The 17116-nt window shown below is 50.0% G+C and overlaps 1 protein-coding gene and 1 long non-coding RNA gene across 6 annotated transcripts; one reads left to right on the plus strand and one right to left on the minus strand.

Moving 5' to 3' along the window:
• Nucleotides 1-1156: 1156 nt before the first annotated feature.
• On the minus strand, nucleotides 1157-13217 carry PRAME (PRAME nuclear receptor transcriptional regulator). Of its 5 annotated transcripts, XM_058691643.1 has the most exons (7): nucleotides 13001-13216; nucleotides 12246-12376; nucleotides 9894-9946; nucleotides 6238-6324; nucleotides 4167-4486; nucleotides 3144-3752; nucleotides 1157-2046 (listed from the first exon to the last, which is right to left on the minus strand). In XM_058691643.1, exons 4-7 carry the CDS (start codon nucleotides 6268-6270, stop codon nucleotides 1470-1472), a joined length of 1539 nt encoding a protein of 512 aa, XP_058547626.1. In that variant the 5' UTR covers nucleotides 6271-6324; nucleotides 9894-9946; nucleotides 12246-12376; nucleotides 13001-13216; the 3' UTR covers nucleotides 1157-1469. The 5 variants fall into 5 exon arrangements, with proteins under 5 accessions (XP_058547626.1, XP_058547627.1, XP_058547625.1 ...); XM_058691644.1 differs by lacking the exon at nucleotides 9894-9946 and having other exon boundaries at nucleotides 6238-6301; XM_058691642.1 differs by lacking the exon at nucleotides 9894-9946.
• On the plus strand, nucleotides 12810-16581 carry LOC131489706 (uncharacterized). The gene is made up of 2 exons (XR_009250682.1): nucleotides 12810-12913; nucleotides 16168-16581. It is a non-coding gene; the product is annotated as an uncharacterized LOC131489706 (long non-coding RNA).
• The last annotated feature ends 535 nt before the right edge of the window (nucleotides 16582-17116 follow it).

Below are 17116 nucleotides of genomic sequence, written 5' to 3' on the forward strand. Positions count from 1 at the left end.
AGACAGCAGTGCGTGCACACACACACACACACAGAGTGCTAGCACTGAATGAGAGGCACTAGAATAGAGCAGAGAGTACTTCCTCACACTCAAGGAAACGTTCAGATGGAGCCCTGCCCCGGGCCTTAGTGTGTGGCCTCCCAAAATATTTTGCCCATGCAGTGAGGGAGATGAGGAAGCCTAGGGCCAGGACGCAGGGGTGTAGGACAGGGAGCCTTCTTGCTCACTGGAGAGCCAATTGCCCATTGAGCATGGGGTCTGACCCCACAGTAGGACATCTTCTTTTCATTTGGATGGTTGATCTCACAGGGTGGCCCTGCACACCCCCAATTCCAAAGTCAGACATATACCAGCTTCCACCAAAGTGCACCCCAGGGCTTGGTAAGGGTTTACTCACTCTTGGAACCCAAATCCACAGCATCTTCCTTGGTTAGGGTTGGCTTACCACCTTGATAGGGAGGAAGGCAGATTTTCTGGGGAGGTGGTCAATCTTGCATTGACATCACCTAGCCCCACAAACACAGGTCATATTTTTAATGTGGGAAACCAATGTCATAGGTCTACATGATCTCATTTTGCTAAAAGGAATTTAGATGCTTTTACTGACCACAGTTAGTTGAATTCTATAAAGGGTTGGCCCTGGTGGGAAGACAGTCATGGGCTGGTGAGGCCCAAAGGCTCTGACTCATCTTCAGGGTGATGACCCCTCTAGTACTGGGGACCTGACTTGTGCACAGTGAAGCCGTATCTTGGTGCATCCAAAGGCCAGGGGTGGAGACTATGGATCCACTGGATCCACTGGTGAGGAGTGCTCGAGTACAGAGCCTTGGCAGAGTGAGCAGTGGGAGCCTCCGAAAAGCACTTTTCCTCCAGTGCACTACTGGCCACTTAGTATGTTCCGGGCCCTGAGGATGCACCGTGCGTGTGTTGACCAATTAAATAGCCTTGGAAGTAAGTGAGAAGGTAACAGATGCACCAGACACAAGAGCCAAATGAAGGAATGACAAATGGTGCCGTGAACTCCTGGGGCCGAACCTCACCCAGTTTAGCGTTTGCGCATCACAGATGCCGTACCTTCTTGTTTAATCAGTAACTGCAGATTCCCAAGGCTTAAACTGCAGAATAAGCTTAACGTAGCACAGAGGACACCAGATGGTTGACATTGAGGCTCTTTATTTCTGACCACTGCTTTACAACCATCCATTCAGGGATAACTCCCACATCTACCTCCCAAACTCGAATCTCCCTCTAGAAATTCAGATTCATACTTCTAATGCTCTAAATGAGTCTCCCCGAAGATCCCATTAATTCCCAGGTCAACATCCCCCCCTCCCCGATCACCTTTCCTTTAGCTGCTCACATTGGGCAGGTGTCTCAAACTGTGGCTTCTGTGTTCCATCAAGAAACACTTACGCCTGGGCTTCAGCATCCAAGTGCCCAGAACAACGCCTGGGATAACACACATCCAGCTACACAGGCATGTAACAGGGGCAGAGAATGGGCTCCGGGTCATAGAAGGTCCTATCACCACAATGAGGACAGGGGTTGGCACTGAACCAGACCATGCCAGGCCGCCCCAGCTCCTGCAGCATCTGCTTCAGCCTGGCATGCAGGTGGGCAAGCCTGCCCAGGTGGAGGGTGCCACGGACATCCTCGTAACTCTCCAGGGGGGCGGGATACAGCACGTGACTCAGCTTGCTCAGCCCGACGGTGTGGTGAAGCAGGTCCTCCAGGACAGCCATGGAGATGGGGTTTCCACAGAAACTGAAAGTCATGAGCTGCGAGCAGTGGCTCAGGGCAGGCAGGATGGCACTGAACTGGGAGTCCATGATCCCACACTCATCTAAGTCCAGGTCCTGGAGGGTGGCAGAGGCTCTCTCTATCAGAACTTGGAGGGGCCCGGCACTCATACAGGTCAGGTTGACCCCACTGAGACCCAGGTCCTTCAGCTGACTGACGTTCAGGTGCTGGGACAGATGCGTCAAGTCTGATTCCGAAAGCAGGCAGTTAGTTATTGACAGGGTCTCCAAGGGGGTCTTCAGGCAGCTGGGAAGAGACAGAGCAGTTAGTTCTAGAGGATGGAGGTGGCAGGCGGAGGGACGTGGGGATGACCCAGGCCTCAAGGGAAGAGAGGCCCACTCCACCAAAACCCAATGCGTCACAGACGATGGTCAAGCCCCAGGATGCCGAGTGCGGAAAAAGGCACTCAAGTCAATCCATATTTCAGTGGAGTCCTTTCTCCGTCACTTATGTGCTGGATGACTTGGTCAAAGTGAACGAAACCTCAAACATCCCCTCTGCTGGCAAGTGGAGCACAGCACGCCCTTCAGAGGTGTTGTAAGCACAGATCAATGGAGCAACGAGAGGCACTCAAAAGGGAAGCCCAGCCCTGTGTCTCAAATAAAGAAGGGAACCACTGAAATCTAGTACTGGGTCACAGAACTAGAAATGCTTTCAACTCAGGCTTCCTTCTGGCCGCTGCTCAGACCCGTCGCTGGGACCCGTTTGCATGAGGCCAATGGGAAATGGGCGTGAAGGGCTAACGTGGGCAAGGTCTGGCAGCACGCAGCCCGAAGGATCTGACTTGACACCGTTCCGCATTTCTGCTCCCTCCCACTCGTGCCCAGAATCAGGCATCTCCTCTGGACGTGGAACCCAGAGCAACCCTTTACTGCCAGGGATGGGAGGCAGGTTTGGAGGGAGAGGCTCACGTTGTCAAAGCTGCCGAGCCCTGTGCCGAGCACAGAGCTTGCGATCTGAAACCTCACGTCGGGATATGCTTTCCCTTCATCAACTCCCTCAGGTTTAGTTATTTTTTTTAAGTTAGTTTTGACCATCATCATTCAGGCATCGTTTTCTCAGAAAGAATTCTCAAAGGCACACTCACCTGCCCCCAACCCCCCATATACAGATTCCTAGTGAGGAGTCCCTTCGAGGAGTGTGTATTCTAGTTCATACCTCCAACCTTCATCTGGGAGGTTATGTGACAACATGCATGGGGATGTCATGGCCGTGTATGGACCTTCAGTGACTCCTGCCCTCCGGCACTGTCAAACGGCAGGCATGCGGCAGACGCCCCTTACTGTTTACTGGAATGAAAAAGGGCTTGTGCCCGTCTGCCAAGAAACCTCACCATCCCTCACCTGAGCACTTGGTCCAGGCGGTCCTTAAGGAAGGAGATAGAGTCCAAATAGAGCTCCTCAAGGTAGTGCAGCCTGAGGAACTGAGAGGTGAACTGGCTGACACACTGTTCCTCCTTCGTGGGGGTGGAGTGGGCAGACATGTGAATGTGGGAGAGGAGGAGCCTACGCAGATTGCCCATCTGACCCAGGTGAGGAGCAAACTTCCCCAGGGTGGACAGTTTCCAGGTACAATTCACTTCCAAATCCTGGATAGAGTCCAGCTGCACCATTTTCAGGATCTTCTTGATGTTCTGCATCGGCATGGCGAAAATCTTCAGCTTCTTACAGCACAGATGCAGCAGACCTTTGCCCTGCTTGACTTTCCGGATGAGGTAGGCGAGAGACTCATCAGGGGTGCCTTCTTTGAGGCAAAGATCGATAAGCACCTCCACAGGAGCCAAGGTCTGCTTGGGCTCTGGCCTGCAACTATCTACTTTTTGCCTCTTCTTCAGGGGCTGGGCCACCTCTGGCTCCAACAGGGAGTATATACTGGCCCTGGTCCCAGACCACACGGTCCAGAAGTCCTGATGAGCATTCTTCCGTAAATCCAGTACCTGAAGTTTCCACCTCCTGCAGGGAAGATGGGAGACAGACCGAGAAGCTTTCAGATCAACAGGGAATACGACCATGAGTCTCAGAATCTAGGCGAGGCCCAGACATCTGGCCTGTACTTTTAGTCCATACTCTGTATGTCGGTGTCTCCTTGGGCTACTGAGATCCTTCCCGCTCCCCACTTGTAGCACCTTTAAGTGCCATGAAGAAGGGTCAGGCACATGCTTCTTTGGTCACCTCTGCATCTCAATCAGCTCTATATGTGCACAGCCTGTTCCAAGAGTGACCCCAGCGATGGCCCCAAGACAGCTCTGAGCTTCCTCACTGGCACCAGCAGAAGCCTCTGGTCTACCCTGTGGCCCTGTACTCTCCCTGACCCCAAGCAAGAGCTGGGACCCCGAGGGCCCTCTCAAGCTATGGGATCACCCTCACCTGGGCCGAGGCTCCTGGGCAAGCAGGACGTCGAGTCCATCCAGTGCAGCTTGAAAGATCTCCTGGTGAGGCTGCTGCTCCTTCATCAGGGCCCCCAGAGGAAGGCAGGCAAAGGGCCAGGCCTGCACCATCGCCTTCAGGGTCTCACTGTACCTCCCAGCGAAGGCCGCTGTGAACAGCGGTGGGAAGAGCTCCATGGGCAGCACCTCCAGAGCAGCGATGGCCAAGGCCTGGTCCTTCAGCAGGCTCTGACCTGCCAGATCCACGAGTCTGGGTGGGGCCGGGAGGCGCATCCTGATGAATCTGCTCCGAAAAGAATCCTGACGAAACATCCAGGGAACAAGGCTAAGTATGAGCAACCCCATTATCCCTCCAGCCTTGAGAGAAATGAATTCAAAGCCAAAATCACTGTTCTGACAATAGTTGGGGAGTCCTCAGTTTACCCCAGTTCCATTCTCTGCTAGGTGGCCGCAAACCCACAGTTCTGCCTGTGCGGGAGCCAGAATGAGCATCTTACCAGGCCCTGGTGGGAGAACAAGATAACCACTGGCCCCATCCTTTTTTGAGAAAAGTTGATGATTATAACCTGAGGACTGAAAGTACAGAGGAACAAGGAATGCCACGTGGCCCAGCATAACCCCCTCCTCAGCTCTAACAATCAACCCAGATGGGAAAGATTAAAGAACGTCCGTACAATAAGTACCATTACGTCATTTAAAAAATTTTCAACTGTAAAAGTGGCATAATGTTCTAAAGCACGTGGTAGTTGGAGATAAAAAAAAATACACTATTCCCCAAATGATTTTATTATGTCTCTCCTACAAATAAGAAAATTACCATTTTGTTTAGAGAAACATTTTGTTTACAGCTCATATTCAGAACAAAGCCTCCACTTTTAAAAATACTCTATGGAGTATTTTTTTTTTTCCTATGGAATATTTTTCAAGCTTTTAGTTTATTTTTCTAAAAAAAAAAGCTCTAACTAGTAAAATCACAAAACAATAAATTTTATGAACTATAATTCCCAAACACAAACTACACGTTTAAAATTTAAAACATCAGGGGCGCCTGGGTGGCGCAGTCGGTTAAGCGTCCGACTTCAGCCAGGTCACGATCTCGCGGTCTGTGAGTTCGAGCCCCGCGTCAGGCTCTGGGCTGATGGCTCGGAGCCTGGAGCCTGTTTCTGATTCTGTGTCTCCCTCTCTCTCTGCCCCTCCCCGTTCATGCTCTGTCTCTCTCTGTCCCAAAAATAAATAAAAAACGTTGAAAAAAAAAAAATTAAAAAAAAATAAAAAAATAAAAAAATAAAATTTAAAACATCATCGGGGCGCTTGGGTGGCGCAGTCGGTTAAGCGTCCGACTTCAGCCAGGTCACGATCTCGCGGTCGGTGAGTTCGAGCCCCGCGTCAGGCTCTGGGCTGATGGCTCGGAGCCTGGAGCCTGTTTCCGATTCGGTGTCTCCCTCTCTCTCTGCCCCTCCCCCGTTCATGCTCTGTCTCTCTCTGTCCCAAAAATAAATAAAAAACGTTGAAAAAAAAAAAATTAAAATTTAAAACATCATCAAAAAAGTCCAACTAACTGGATGTCTTTCATTTCCCCCAAAAAAAAGCTATCTGATTAAGAAATATTGTAAATGTCTGTAAAATGGCCTAGACACCAAAGCAGAAATCAAAAGGTTTGAGATTAAGGCAAAACTGTATTCCGAGGCAAAAGCAAAGCCTACTTGTTCATACGACACGGCTGAGGGCAGTGCGATGGCAGTGTCCCAGCCTGCAGCTGCCACCTCCCCACAATGGGGCATGGCGCAGGGGACCATCGGCTCGGACTTCAGGCGGCACTCTACTGCTCCAGACCTCTGGGTCTCTCGGCTGGCTCCTCAGATGCAATATTATAGGCCTTTCTGGCCTCACCCCCCCTTTTCAAATTCTAGCTGACATTTCAATTTCCAACTGAAAGCACAATCTTATCACTGGCTCTCCATCCAGTTAATCCAGATTGGGTTTCTGACTTTCTCTATACAACTGACTGAATCATATGCCCCATTTATGAAAGAAAAAGAAAGAAAACCAACCTGGAGGTACACTTGGGGGAGTTTTGGCCACATCAGAAAAATTCAAATGTTCGAGTTAAGACAGCTTTATGCAGACAGTGGTGTTGTCTCAAAAGAAAAAAATAAATAAAATAAACTTCCAGAATATCACATAGGCACTTAAACTTTGTATTACCTAAAACCACAAACTGTGTGTCTATTCACAAAGGAACAGTGGTACAATTGAAGAATTGTTGGTTTTCCATATTTTGACGGTCAAGGCTTCCCTGAAGGAGTTCAGGTCAGAATTACAACCAGGGGTTGGCCAGAAGGGAGGGGCTGGGTATTTGAACAGTACTGGCAACCAAACCGGGGACAGGACTAGTCCAATTCTGACAGCCACTGAGGGGTGAAGGCCGTGGGCTCTTTGGGGTCTTAGAGGCAGGGAGAGAAATAAGCGTGAGCTAAAACACACGTAGCCTTGTCATCGAGAAGCTGCCACCAGAAGACTTTCTCTTTAGGCTCAGGTATCCTCTTCCAGAACCTGACTTTTCAAAGGCCGATCAAGTCTAGGCATTTCACGGGGGCCTCGGCCCTAAATGTGATCTCCAAAGGCCCCTTCCCAGGTATATATTGACAACTGCTGTTTCCTCAATCCTAGGAAACAACTAATATAAATGCAACTTCAAAAAGCTCCTTCTGGCTCTGCCCCTAAGCTTCTTAGTTACTCCCATTCTGCTGGGAAAGCACCATTAGGAACAGGAAAACTTTCCCCCACTCTCCATATTAGGTTTCGTGCACAAATACCAACACTTTCCCTACAAAATTTGAAGCTATATTTGACATTTAAGGATATGCCAAATTTAGAGATGATTCCCATGCTGGGCTGGATCACACATTGGTGGTTTCAGAACACACAGAGTGAGAACATCTCCCCCCATAAAGAATTCTCCAGGCTATTCTTTACTCCTTGCATGGTGATGCCCAAACAATTCTTATACACTACTGGCAAGGAGACTGGGATTCTCTCCACGATGTTCTCCATTTTAGTATCTTCATGGAGACTGCTTTCTCCAAATTTCTATTACCCGTGTGCATAAAATAGGGTTAAACTGGAATGTGCTCTCTTGGCATTTTAGCCACTAGGCAATCACCGCTACCAATGAGCTGTGAGACTGAGATTGGCAACAAAGATAATCGTAAATGTCCCTGATTATTGAGCTGTCACTGGACACAGAAATGGTGCTCTGGAACATTTCATCCAGTACCCTCAATAACTTTTGCAGAAAATTTAAAGTTCGCTGTAATTTTATTTTTAGCCCAGTGAATCCGGGACTCAACTCTACACAGGGATTAGTTTGGTAGACACCCTCAGAGGAGGGGTCTGGATGGATCTGCCCCACCAAGTGATCAGACAATCTCAATGTTAGAGAGGCCTGATGACAGACTTCATCTGGACCTTGGGAAAATAGGAAAAATTGCAGAAGTCCAAGTTTGGAAAGTGTCTGTGGGATCCCAGTATCCAGATCCAAGGGGGCAGGAGTGACCATTGCCTTCAGATCTAACAATGTTTAGTATGAACCAAACACTCTTCCCTTGTGAGGCAAGGGACACTCCTCTGTTCACCTCCACATAGATAGAAGCCTGTTGGACCAGGGGACACACTGTGCGGTTGGAGGCAGGGGCACCAAGAGCACATCTAGATAGACCGTCCTTCCTGCCCAGGATCAAGACTGGCTCCGGACAACTCCCAGGGCCAAGGCATGAATTTGAGGCATGTTCCTACTGCATCCTGGTCACCCGTTCTCATGGTCTTCATTTGCTACACAGGCCAGAGCAGCCCCTGGGCTCGTCAGGGTGGGTGCCCTGCCCCCACCCCTTCTAGTCAACAGAATTCCAACTAGGATCCCACAGCATCTACCTTATTGGGGTCTTTAGAATGCTTCTGTGCCAACTGGGCAAGCCCGCTCTGTGTCCCTGGCACGTGAGCCCACCTCTCTTAGAGCCTGGAGAGTGGCTACAATGCTGAGGAACACCTTTCCATTGGTATCAACAGAAATCAAGGCATTTCCCTCAATTCTACTGAGCACTATCTTGGAGGACATAACAAGCCACAAAGTGAAGAAAGAAAATAAGCCCAACTGCTTTTCTGGATGCAAGAGGCCCCAGCAATGCCAAAAGACACTTCCTGAGTTCCAGAGAAAGACCCCAACTCCACTGGTCTTCAGGGGTGCCAGGCTAATGAGAAGCTGGGAGCCCAGTCCTGATACAGGGGTCAGTCCCTCTCAGGCTTTCTTGAGGACGCTCTCGGGTAGACAAGATTCCACATGGTATCCAGTACGTCTTCAACATTTTCCCCTGGAGTCACACCTCTTATTACCCTGAAATATTTTGCCCTCTGTGTCTTTAAAAATTAAAGGTCTCTCTCTTGGCCCTCCCTGCCCCTTCCTGTATTCAACAAATCCGGTGACATCTAGACCTAAACACGGGATTGTTACTTTCTTCCTTGCCAGTGAGGACCTGTCCAACGTCCAGGTCACTCTGGATCTAGCCAGTTAATTCTAAGGAAGTGTTTCTGGAGGCACAGTGGGGGAGGACTCATTCCAGACTGGTGGCAGGAGAAGGGACTAAAAAGGAAAAGGCCAAGAGCATCCCATGTGGGGCCCAGAATGGAGGGAGAGGAGGAAATGACAGCATAACAGGAGGCCAGGTCTTCTGGCTCCCACAGAGCTGTGTCCCTTAAAGGGTGGAGACATGTCTGAGACTACCTAGAGACACTGTGCGCCTGAGTAAGGTGCCAGTGGCTGTGTGTGTGTGTGCGTGTGTGTGTGAGAATGTGCACGCCTGCATGTCACTGCAGACCAAGGGCACAGAATCAGACAAATGGAGAGTATGGGGAGAGGGAGAGAAAGTGGCAAGCCAATTCCTGCATGCAAAGGTGACAGATTTAGAGGGAAGGTGAGGGCCCCAGCCTCGGCATTCAGCCCTTGGGCTGCTCCTTGGGATTTTGCTCTTCAGCCTCCTTACCTATCACAGCTCAACTGACTGAGATTTGTGCTTTGTGGGGGGCAGGGGGACAGCGAGAGAGACAAAGTGGGAGAGAGAATGGGGTCTGGAACTGTGTCCCTGTCACCAAATTGATCCTCAAATCTTTATTTACTTTTTATTTTTATTAAAAATTTTTGTAAATGTTTTATTTATTTTTGAGAGAGAGAGAGAGAGGGCGCAAGCAGGGAAGGGTCAGAGAGAGAGGGAGACACAGAATCCGAAGACAGGCTCCAGGCTCTGAGCTGCCGGCACAGAGCCTGACGCGGGGCTTGAACTCACAAGCCGTGACATCATGACCTGAGCTGAAGTTGGGATGCTCAACCGACTGAGCTACCCAGGCGCCCCATGACCCTCAAATCTTGGACTCCAAGCCATAAGAAGGTCATGGTAGCTCACAGTAAAGCCAGATGCATCAGGCTATCAGGCACTTTCCACTGGGATTTGTTCCACTGGACAGGAAGCAATGATCCTCGGGGTTCCAGGGACACTGGCCTCACACTTGGTGGGAAAAATCCCCTATGCCGTAAGTTGAGGGCTGACAGGAGGCACTGGAGCATGTTCACAGGGATGTCTCCGGACCAGCTGGCTCCTTGCCCCATACCCAGACACATGCTCTCTTCTCAATCCGTGATTTACTCAAAAACACTTACTGAGGGTCACGCATCTTGCATTCTATTGAGTAAGCAAATGAAAAAGCAGCAAGCTGAAAAATAAGTTAATCACAGGTTGACTTTGCTTTGTGTGGTAGAACAGGGTCATAAAAGTGACCATGCAAGATGAAACTATGCAAAGCCACCTTAACAATTCACAGGCAAAGTTATGGCTTTTCTGTGGCAATTTAAAAATTATTTTTTGCTAACCCATTAAGAATTCCCTTCCTATCAATTACAAGTATGTTAAGAAATGAATAAAATAGTAAAACTACTGTTTATTTAGTACACTGATTTTAAACACTAAAAATTAAATCCCTTCTCTGTAAAAAAAAAAAAAAAGTATCAAAAGTGGTTTTAACATTGCTATGGTTCTTCTCCTATAACTTTTGGTACAGAGTGAGCATCTTTTCTGTGCCCTGGCAAACTATCATGCTGCCTTCTAAGTTTGGGGAGGCTTCCGATATCTTATCCTTCGTGTTTTCAACGCCGTAACATATTTTTGAGAGAATTCCTTTCATGTGAAGGTTTTTGCCAGGATCAGTTCCCCCGGGGTATCTTCAACCCTTTGTCATAGCTGTAATCTCCCTTTACACTTCTGCGGGAGATGGGGACTGTGCGCTTGAAGCTGGATTCTCAATCACAACAATGAGTAAAAAGAATTCCTCGTGTTTGGTAGAACTTAGGAAGTTACCAAAGCAGTTCACTTTTCTAGCCTCTACTTTCTCAAGACATAAAATGTCGGGATGCTTAGGCGGCTCAGTGGGTTAAGCATCTCTTTCTTTCAGCTCAGGTCATGATCTCACGGTTGGGAGATCGAGCCTTGTGTGTCGGGCTCTGTGCTGAGGATGGAGAAGTCACCTGAGAATGGGAACATTCCACTCATGGGGTCAGCAGGTCTGTACCAGCTGAGTCTGTGGGCCCTGTCAGGCATCCAGAAGGATGGGTTGGGGAGGGGTGCAATATTCCCAGGAAGAAATCTGCAAAGGCCTGAGCTCACTGTCTAGAGGCACCTCTGCTCAGCAGCTCTGTCTCTCTGGTTGAGTCAGGCTCAGAACAACTCCTGCGAGAACCCGTCTCCCCTGCACACCCTCGGCAGGAGCAAGTAAGAGAATTCACTGATGGGGTGTCACCCACAGGATCTGAGGTACAGAGGCACATGCAGGTCCCTGCCACATGTGAAACAGGGGATAAGAACGGGGGCCCAGGGCGGCGCTGGCGCCACAGAAAGTAGACCTCTGCGACATCTCCACCGTGGCCTGGGTTCTGCTCTGCTCATCTTCCTGGCACTCTGCACAGGTGAGGGACACTAAGGAGGGGAGACATTCTGGTCGCCTGGGGCTGACCCCTCTCTCCCCCTCTGCCCCAATCTCCTCTGGAATCATGGCTTTCACCTTGACCTCTCCTCTTTGCAGGTCCTCCTCCTCTCAGGGTCCTGGTCCCAGCGTGTTCTGACACAGACACTCTTAGTATCTGTGGCTCTGGGACGGAAGGTCATCATTTCCTGCTCTGGAGGCCACGGTAACTCTGGGCTTATAAGCCAGGCATCTTGCTATCAAGGATGCCCATGTGCTGCCTGACACAATGCATGAGGTTGTCCGGGGCCTCCGTCCCTTCTCCAGTTTCAAGTCAGACCATAGGCCTCCCTGATCTTGGGATTTGTCTGGAGCACTAATTGGGCACTATTATTGTTCTCTTTCTTTTTTTTTTTTTTTTTCTTTTCAACGTTTTTTATTTATTTTTGGGACAGAGAGAGACAGAGCATGAACGGGGGAGGGGCAGAGAGAGAGGGAGACACAGAATCGGAAACAGGTTCCAGGCTCCGAGCCATCAGCCCAGAGCCTGACGCGGGGCTCGAACTCACGGACCGCGAGATCGTGACCTGGCTGAAGTCGGACGCTTAACCGACTGCGCCACCCAGGCGCCCCATTATTGTTCTCTTTCAAGAGTGTCCCTTTACCCCCAGTGGCCCAAGCCCACAGGGCAGTGAGACCAAAACTTCCCTGGGCTCACCCACTCCGTCCCTGCTTGACACCAAACAGGAGTCAAGTCTCTAGGGTCTGATGCCAGCCCTGCTCCTGCCCCCAAGCAGAGGTTGTGAACATTACCGTGGCTTTGGGAATGAAGCCCCCAGCACAAGACAGTTCCTTCTAATAAGAAAGCAACAGGACAAATGCTCCACTGGGGAAATGACTGGAAAAAAAAATAAAAGCTCCTTCTGCATCTTCCTCCCCTCTTGAGCAGCCTCCAGATGGAGCAGACTCCATCCAGCTCCTCCAAGATAAGAACAGAGGGAACAACAGGGCTTTTCCAGACACCTAAGATGGTTGGGGGGTGGGGTGGGCAGCTTACCTGAAGACGTCTTCTGTCCACTGTGGTCTGGCTCAGACCGGCCTCAAGGTCCTCCAATACTTGGTGGCCCTGGTCTCCTAACGTCTCAGTCACCTGTTATCTACCCAAGTCTGAGAGCAAGAACCAAAATGCTCGAGAAACAAAGAGGTTGTGTGTTAACACGTGTATTGAGCAAGCCACGGGCCCCTATGAAAATCTCAGCGAACACTGCTGAGGAAATTGAATACTTGAGACCCGGTCCTGCCCAATGCGGGGGGGGGGGGGGGGGGCGCCCTCTAATCTCCAAATCCGACTACCAATTTCTCATGAGCTGAACCAGAGAACAATCTGGAGTGGCAGACCCTGTGGTCAGTCAAAAGCAACCCTTCCCGCGAAGACACAGACCACGTTTCTGCCCCTTCTTCTGTCCCCCCATACCCTGGCACTTCCAGAGGGGCCAGATTCCTAGAAAAGCCACCCCATTTCAAGTGCATACCCATCCAACTAATGAGATCAAACAATAAATGCAGACGCCCGAGTTCGATGAATTATTACGTTTGAGACTCATAACCACGGCCACTTTTACGAAGTAGGTGGCGTACGTGGCCTGACCTGAGCCAGAGCATGTTGTTCGGTCTTCACTCCAACCCTCCGTTTTGATAATTCACTTTTCAGATAAAAAAATAGGGGTGAGAGTTGGGGGAGGGGGGGTGCTAACCAGCGATTAGTCCAAGGTCACCCTAAGAGAAAGCGGAGGATCCGGGGCTTGAACTTACGTTTTCTGCAGACCGCGCACTGGGCCACGAGGTCTCCCGCGCACAGAGGCTGGAGGGAAAAGACGCGCAATGACTCAGCAAGCTGCACTGAGCTCAGCCTCCGCAAACAGCCTTATCTGACCAATCCCGGTTTCTCTTTCCTTCCAGGGCAAAATCTCACGAGATCTTAGGATCACGAGTGGGGTCGCCCAGGGAGTCCAGAAAGGGTTTATTTTAATGAGCTAGAGAGGATGCAAGATGGGGAGGGGTGGTACCTGTGGCCACGCCCACTTGGCTGCGAGGTGGGAGAGTGGGGGGCACGAGAGTCGCGGTGGGGGATGAGAGATGGGGACGATAAGGGTGGGTTCCACGGGGTACGGAGGGTCGGATGCGGTAAAGGAAGTGGGGGATGGGGCTGGAGTGGGATGAAGGAGGCCTTTGGGACGGAGGAGAGGCTCGAGGCCTGGAACTCCCCACCCCCCACCCCCCCACCCCGGAGCGGGATGTGGGGTGCCGGGGCCCTGAGCGAGGCTTCTCGCCCCACTCCCACCTCCTTGTCTAGAAAAGATGTTTTTGCCCTTGGCCAGGCCAATGCCTCCTACTCCATGGACTTTACCGTTTATGTAACCCCTGCGGCAGAGGAGACCCCAGCTGGGGTTTGATTAGATCGTCCTGTCTCTGGGGTGTGCTTTCTTCAGTCTCCCCCCCCCCCGCCCCCCGAATTTGGTTTTCCAGAGCTTTTTCAGAAGCCAGATTCTTGGGTTTGCACTACTTAACCTCCCCCAGTCCTTGGATGATCTCAGCTTTCACTACTCCTAAATGCAGGCTTCCTCTCTTTCAGCAACAAATAACTTTTGATAAAGTCAGGACTAGACCAGAAGGCTGAAAATGTGGGAGGGCGGTCGTGAGAAGCGGGGAGGTCAAGGCTGCCGAGGAGGGATGGATAGGCACCGCCCGGTACCGGTGGTCTGGTGGTCGGCGTCTCTCAGCGCTGTGGCCCCTTCACCCTTGGGATTCTGCGTCAGGGGCCACCAGGGGCCACTGGGGATCTGGCAGCCCGAATGGTTCCAAGACCTGTGTCTGCAAGGCCGGTGTCTGGTTTGAGCACCTGCTTCTGGTCAGTCCGTTTGGGAGAAGAAAAGTCGGGCTTCTGGGAGATGGCATGACCCAGATGGTTGAGGATCCTTTCCTGGTGAAAAGAGAGGGGTTAAGAGCAAAGCGGAGGTAGCTTGTACTTCAATTTAAAAAAAAGAAGGGGGCGCCTGAGTGACACAATCCGTTAAGCGTCCAACTCCTGGTCTCTTGGTTTCGGTTCAGGTCGGTCATTATCTCAAGGTTAGTGAGATCTAGCCCTGCAGGTTCTGGTGCTGGCAGCACAGAGCCCGCTCGATATTCTCTCTCTCCCTCTCTCTCTCTCTCTGCTCCTCCCCTGTTCACCTTCTCTTTCAAAATAAATAAACTTTAAAAAAAAGAAAAGGAAGTACAAGGGGTGCCTGGGTGGCTCAGTCAGTTAAGTGTGGGACTCTTGATTTTGACTCGGGTCACGATCTCAGGGTCGTGAGATCGAGCCCTGGCTCCATGCTGAGAGTATGGAGCCTGCTTGAGAGTCTTTCTCTGCCTCTGTCTCATTCTCTCTCTCTAAATAAATAAATAAACATTTTTTTTTTTTTTAAATAAGTACAAGGGGGCGGCCCCATGCCTCCTTCACACTGGCCTAAGGGACTATACCTCCTCACACTTTGAGATTGTGTTTTTTCTGGAAAGGGAGGTAGGGTCGGGCATTGTGCCTTGGTCATGTAGAGGGTGCTAAATCTGTTACCACAGGCCGCAGGAAGGTCCTGGTGGCTGAGAGTAACAGGGAAGTAAAGGCTGGGTGGTTTTTGTGGGTCTACCTTGCCATTCCCCCAGATATCCCTATGCCTGTGAGGTATAGCAGAGCTGAAGAGAGTGTGTGAATACATAGGTACATGCAAATGAGGTCATTGCCTTGATCCCCATTGGATCTACGTTAGTCACCTAGAACAGAGCTAATTTAAAACTCAAGTTTTTCGTGCTTGGATCTGGAGACACTCAGCCTCTCCTTCCTCTGGTCTTCTGGACTCGTTCAACAAACATTTGTCCTTGAGTGGTACTGATGCAACCCTCAGGCAGATATACTCAGTCTCTGGCTCATTAAGTTTAGGATGAAAACTGAAAGAAAAAAAAAAAAAGACCCCAAAACAAGAACACCATTGTTTTAAAGTGGCAAGTTGTAACTAACTCTCTGAAGAAAACAAAGGGGCTGGTATGCAAAGTTACAAAGGCTGGCAGGCTCCTCCCAGTTGCTCAGGAGCCCTGAGGCCTGATTGCTGTTTTGGTGTTGACTGCAATTGATACACTGAAAAGATGAGATGATGTCTGTAATATTTGAAAGCAAAATGCAGATCACATGATTGATCATACAATGCAGTCCTCTTCACATAAAATTAAAACATGAATATTCCATTCATTCATTCATTGCTTCAAGTAATCTTTATGAATGTTTACAGTATTCCTGGGAGGAAGTGAAAGTTACATGGGCTCTACCTTCTGGGAGACACACAAAATAAGCAGGCCAAGGTGTCCAGAAGATGGTCACTAAAATAACACTGGGTATATTAAAATGCTTTTCTGTATTTATTGGAACTTTTTCTATCATATTTTTTTTCTTGACCAGCGATGAAAATAGAGCTATTTTTATTTTAGAACTACGAAAAAAATAGAGGGAAACTCACTAGAAGGCCAAGTGCTCACTGATCCCTGGAGGTGGTACTTCTGTAGCTCCAGGCCCCACAGATCCGGCCTCCAAGTAATTTCTTGGGAAGAGGACTTAGGTCCCCCACACCTTTCCTGCCTGGGGTAGGTCATCTTCATGCTCCTCTGGGTGCTAAGCCTCAGGGCCTGGGGCAGAGGAGGAATTAAGAATCACCAGAGTTCAGGAGCAAACTTGTATGGAGAGCCCCCTTGCATCTCAAACTATGCAGAGGGGGTAAGAAAGTCTTGTGTGCCCTGCCCGAGTATTGGGGTCTGAGGAGGAAGAGCTCTGGGGTGTCTTCACCATGGCCTTGGCTCTACTTCCCTTCCCTTCCCCGCCTCACTTAGGACACAGGTGAGTGTCAAGGAAGAGGTCATGTGGGTACCTGGACTGATGCTTCTCTGCCTCTTCCCAGGTTCACCTGGGTCACCTTCTCTGCATTTCTCCTCCCTCTCTGTGTCCTGGGCCCAGTTCTTCCTTGACCCAGCCTCCCTCCGTGTCTGGGACTTTGAGACAGATTGTTGCATCTCCTGCACAGAAGCAGCAGCCATACTAGAATCTACAACCCTGTCTTCTGGCACCAACAACGAGCGGGAATGGCCCCCATATTCCAGATGGATGCTGTGAGTCCTCTGCCTTCAGGGATTCCAGCTCTATTCTCAGGCTCCAGGTGTGGCGATACTGGGTCCTTGACCATCGCTGGACTGCAGCCTGCGGGCGAGGCTGATTATCACTGATAGTCATAGCATTTATCTGCGGTGCTCCAAGCCCACTGGGAATTGAAGCTTAAAAGATCAAAGATGAAAACTATTAAAGATGAAGATTAAAACCTGCAGTGTTCCAGACCTTTACACCAACCAGGCAGTCAGGCTGTGATTTCTCCTGTCCTTTCCGCTCATCACCCCAGGGGCATAGGTGCTTCAGGAAGGGGACCCCATACAATTCCTGTTGCTCTTTATGATGATGTGGGAAAGAAAAACAGTTTCCCAGGGGACAAAGCTTCGCAAAAATAAAAGCTCCCTCCTTCTTCTGGGCCTTGGGATGCAGACTGTCTCCCTCTTCAGTGGTGAGACTATGGGAAGAACAAGGGCTTCTCATTGGGCTGAGACAGTTCAGGGACCATGTCACCCGAATACATCCCTCTGCACCTCAGTATGGGTCCATGGGTCCGGGCACTCCAGCACTCAGCAACAAAAGTCTCCCTCCATCTTACCTGTCTCTACCTGGTTTGGACCAAAGTGACCCAGACGATCCAGGAATTATTATCCAGTTTTCCATTGCTGGGTAGTAAACCACCACGAATCTAGTGGCTTGAAACAATACTCATTTATTACTCCACTTTCCCTGGATCAGTTTAGCAGGGT

The sequence above is a fragment of the Neofelis nebulosa genome, chromosome 11 (assembly GCF_028018385.1).
Source record: "Neofelis nebulosa isolate mNeoNeb1 chromosome 11, mNeoNeb1.pri, whole genome shotgun sequence".
NCBI classification, from domain to species: Eukaryota; Metazoa; Chordata; class Mammalia; order Carnivora; family Felidae; genus Neofelis; species Neofelis nebulosa.